The 4,354-nt window shown below is 49.0% G+C and overlaps 1 protein-coding gene across 1 annotated transcript in view; it reads right to left on the bottom strand.

The window, feature by feature from the left end:
- The window catches only part of DOCK11 (dedicator of cytokinesis 11), a 147,138-nt gene that overhangs the window by 91,406 nt on the left and 51,378 nt on the right, over positions 1-4,354 (bottom strand). The window contains exon 23 of the mRNA XM_077771917.1: positions 2,792-2,881. Within this exon, the coding sequence (XP_077628043.1) occupies positions 2,792-2,881 (90 nt within the window). The remainder of the gene's footprint in view (positions 1-2,791; positions 2,882-4,354) is intronic.

The raw sequence follows: 4,354 nt of genomic DNA, 5'->3' as shown, positions 1-4,354 counted from the left end.
CGCCATATCAGTTCTCCTTTGCCACGGCTTTATCACCTAGGCTTGTCTGGCTCTCCATTTCTTTTCAGCTTGAGGCACCAGCTCCTCAGACAGCCCTCCCTTCTACTCCGGCTTCAGCTACCTCATCAACAACTCTCAAGACTCTCTCCCCTTCAGGGCAAACAGTCCATACAGGAGTTCGGCTCCTTCTGTAATCATGTGGCATTTCACTCACTGCCACTAGAGGGCGAGCAAAGGTCACCTTAATATCAAAATTTCCACACCCTTAAAAACACAAATACACAAATATGTATTTCTTTTTCTCCATTGTAAGAATACCAGTAGATGACAATGATGNCACCACAGGGGCGCCTGGGTGGCTCAGTCGGTTGAGCATCTGACTCTTGATTTTGGCTCAGGTCATGATCCCAGGGTCATGGGATCAAGCCCCACGTTGGGCTCCGTGCTGAGCTCTCCCTCTGTCCCTCTCCCCTGCTCAGGTACTCTCAGTCTCTAAAATTTAAAAAAAAATTTTTTTAATGAATAGTAGCCACCATTTATCAACCATCTCCCTGCTTCTACCCTTCCAACAGTATCTTCTCAATATGGTAGGCAGAATGGTACTTTGAAAACCCAAATCATGGGGGCACCTGGGTGGCTCAGTCAGTTAAACATCCGTCTTCAGCCTAGGTCATGATCTCACTGTTCCCGAGTTTGAGCCCCACGTCGGGCTCTGTGCCGACAGCTCAGAGCCTGGAGCCTGCTTCGGATTCTGTGTCTCCCTCTCTCTCTGCCCCTCCCCACTTGTGCTCTGCCTCTCTCAAAAATGAACATTAAAAAAAAACACCCCAAATCATGCCATGTCACTCCCCTGTTCGAAGCCCCACAAGGCTTCGCATCTATTTAAGGTATAATTCAAACTCGTCATCACAGCTTAGGAGGCCGCACCCACATAGCTCCTCAGCTACCTTCCGGTAGCTACACTCTGGAAGTCCTGCTGTGCCCTGAACACGCCAAGCAAGCTGCTCAGAAGCTTTGCAGCTGCTGTTCTCAGCTCTCCGCCCAAAGTCCACACAGCTGGGGCCCTCATTTCCTTTAGGTCTCTGTCAAATGTCACTTTGCCAGAGATCTTCTCTGACACTTTATCTAGAAGAGGGACTCTCCCCCCCTTATCACTCTATGTTTGGGTCTTCTTTGTGGCAATTACTACCACCTGAATGAATACACGACATATATAGCTACGTAACATAGTCATTTACTTGTTTGCTGTCCATCTGCGCCCACAAGAAAGTAAGCTCCTCGACAACAGAGATATCGTTTGCTTTCTTCCCTTATATTCCAGACACGAGAATGCCGTCTGACCCCGAGAAGGCACTCAAGAAATAAGTGTACGCTGAATGGTTCCTATATGGTACATGCCCTATCTCACTTAAGCCCCACAACCACCCTACAAGTTGGCATCACAGGTTTGCCTGCGTGACAGATGAAGAAACCAAGGCTTCGAGTAGTTCCATAACTCGGCCAAGGTCAATCACAGGGCTAATGGGGGACAGAGCTGGGACACAAGCTCGGTGAAATGATTCCAGAACCCATACATGTTATCTCTTGTCATACTCTCTCTCTGAAAGAAACAAACATTTTTGGGGGCGCCTGGGTGGCTCAGTCGGTTAAGCGTTCGACCTCGGCTCAGGTCATGATCTCGCAGTTCGTGGGTTCGAGTTGTGTCAGACACTGTGCTGACAGCTCAGAGCCTGGAGCCTGCTCCAGATTCTGTCTCCCTCTCTCTCTGCCTCTCCCCTGCTCATGCTCTGTCTCTCTCTCTCAAAAATAAACATTAAAATTTTTCAAAAAAGAGATGTTTTTACTTCCTGAGAACATCATTAAGTAATAATATATATCCAAAGGGAAATCCTGTAGAGATTTCACTTAAAATAAAAATTCCTGGAGTGTCGGGGTGGCTCAGTCAGTTGAGCGTCTGATTCTTTCATTTCAGCTCAGGTCACGATCTCACGGTTCATGGGTTCGAACCCTGCCTCGGGCTCTGCGCTGATGGTGCGGAGCCTGCTTGGGATTCTGTCTCACTCTGTGTCTGCCCCTCTCCTGCATTCTCGCTCTCTCTCTCTCTCTCTCCGAATAAATATTTTAAAAATTCAAAATAAATAAATAAAATAAAAATGCCTCAGACTTTCCATGGCTGCCCTACGAAAGGAGTACACCTTTCACTGAAAGGTTTCGGTAGAAACCGAAAGAAGAGTCGCTCCCAGCGAGGTCCCGTGATGTGCAGTTCAGCCCGTGTTAGGTAATAAACAGAGCCTTGGGTTCTCAATGCATTTAAATAAAATACGCGGTTTCTTAACGCTCTCGCCCATGCAACATGCAGAAACTGGGTTTTTCGCTCCTCAGTTGACCCTGTTGATAATCTTTCACCCAGAGACCCAGGAACCGTCCGTTTTATTCCCNTGTGCCCTGACTCCCTTCCCCACCGTGGCTGCCCCCGTTACTGGGAAGTCAGCAGGAAGAGAAAAGACCCGCGAAAACCAACTGATGGCACCGAAGTAAACATTTTCATGAGACTTTCAAAAAAACATGTCGACAGAGTCTGGCTGTTACCAGTTTCTTCCTAACGTGGCAAGTTGGCTGTCTGCTCCCAAATTGGCAGCTGAGAGAGAAGCACGTTGGAGGACGTCCTCTCTTGGGGACACACAGCTCCAACGATTTTAGGGTCTTCGTCTCATTCCCCTCCCCCCTCATCAAACCATGGCAACAAGAAAGCCACGGGAAACAAACCTTTCGCGGAAAGCTGTTCATTTACCTTTAAATATTTAATGAGCTCCCCCGGAGCTTCTACGGAGCCCGACTGAATCAGCTGGCAGTGATGGAAGAATTTGTGCACATGCAGATCCTGGAAAACAGATGGTCACAGCCATATGAAATGTGATTCATTACCCCTCAAACACAGGCGCCCTGGCGCTCCCTCCTCCCTCATCTGCATCTCGCAAGCCGATTCATCCAGGTCTTCTCGCGCCCAGGTCCGGCAGCTGCAGTGCCCAACACATGTGCCCATGTCCCGTGGTCCCCTTGGCCATCACGCAAAGCAGCAGAAACCAGGCCGAGTGCGCGCGTACCTACACATACCGGGCAGGCCACAACCATCGTGCGACTGGCCAAGTGTTCCTTTAATTCCCTTTCTGATGAGTGTCGTCCGGCAGGCTGGGCTGCCTCTACATTTTAGGCAGGCTTCCCGCCCAGCGTGAAGCCCTACGCGGACCGTGAACTCACAGCCCTGAGATCCAGACGTGAGCGGAGATCAAGAGTCAGACCCTTGACTGACTGAGCCACCCAGGCGCCCCGGTCTGCTGCTAGATTTTAATGAAATGAGGAGGAATAGAGGTCCGGACTGACAGGTAGAGAAAAGGCCGCAGCAGGGAGTCACCAGATAACAGTCTCGGGCACTCAATGCCCAGCTGACCACGGCTCTTGGTCGGCAAGCGTCCAGTCATCCTCTCCGGAATCTAGACATTATGTACGGACTTTGGGGACAGCAGGTACTAGATCAGGAACCAGACAAAGCAGATGTGCATTTCGACCTGTCTCTTCTGTGTGACCTTGGGTAAGTCATCTAACCCAATGGCGTTTCAGTGTCTTCCTCTAGAAAATGGTGAGGTGGGCAAGGGGGAACCGAGAAGGACCTTACAGGTCACACCAAGGAACGTGGACTTACTTCATCTTCTCCATCCGTGAATTTCCCAACTGTGCTTAAGCCCTCCAGCAGATATTCGACTGAAATTTCATGGATGCCAAGGGTAAATAAACTACTAGTCATCCATGATCCACTCACGGACTTCAAATTTCTGTGTTCAACTCTGGTCTATCTATGAGAAAAACCTCAAATTCCAACAGAGGCGCATCCTACAAAGTTTCACGACTCCTGAGACCTGACGAGGCCATCAAAAACGAGTGCCTGAGAACTTGTCACAGCCAAGAGGAGCCTAAAGAGACGTGACAACCAAATGTAATATGCTACCCGGGAGAGAATCCAAAGGTAAAAAACGAAGGAAATNGAGCCCGACACGGGGCTCGAACTCACGAACCGCGAGATCATGTCCTGAGCTGAGGTCAGACGCTCGACCCACGCAGCCACCCTGGTGACCCTGCACTATACTAATTGACGTAAGAGGTTAATAACAGGGGGAACTAGGCACAGGGTGTATGGGAATTGTCAGTATGATCCCTACTATTTTTTCTGTAAAGCCCAAACTGTTTCAAAAACTAAAATGTATTTTTTAAACAAAGGGGATAACAGCCTCCACCTTCCTTTCGAGTTTTATAAGGCTGGAATCCATTAATGGGATTTGGGGATTTGGAAAGGATTCTA

Source organism: Crocuta crocuta, unplaced genomic scaffold (genome assembly GCF_008692635.1).
Source record: "Crocuta crocuta isolate KB4526 unplaced genomic scaffold, BGI_CrCroc_1.0 scaffold1269, whole genome shotgun sequence".
Lineage (NCBI taxonomy): Eukaryota > Metazoa > Chordata > Mammalia > Carnivora > Hyaenidae > Crocuta > Crocuta crocuta.
The sequence above is the reverse complement of the archived record's forward strand: the minus strand, read 5'-3'. Positions and strand labels throughout refer to the sequence as shown.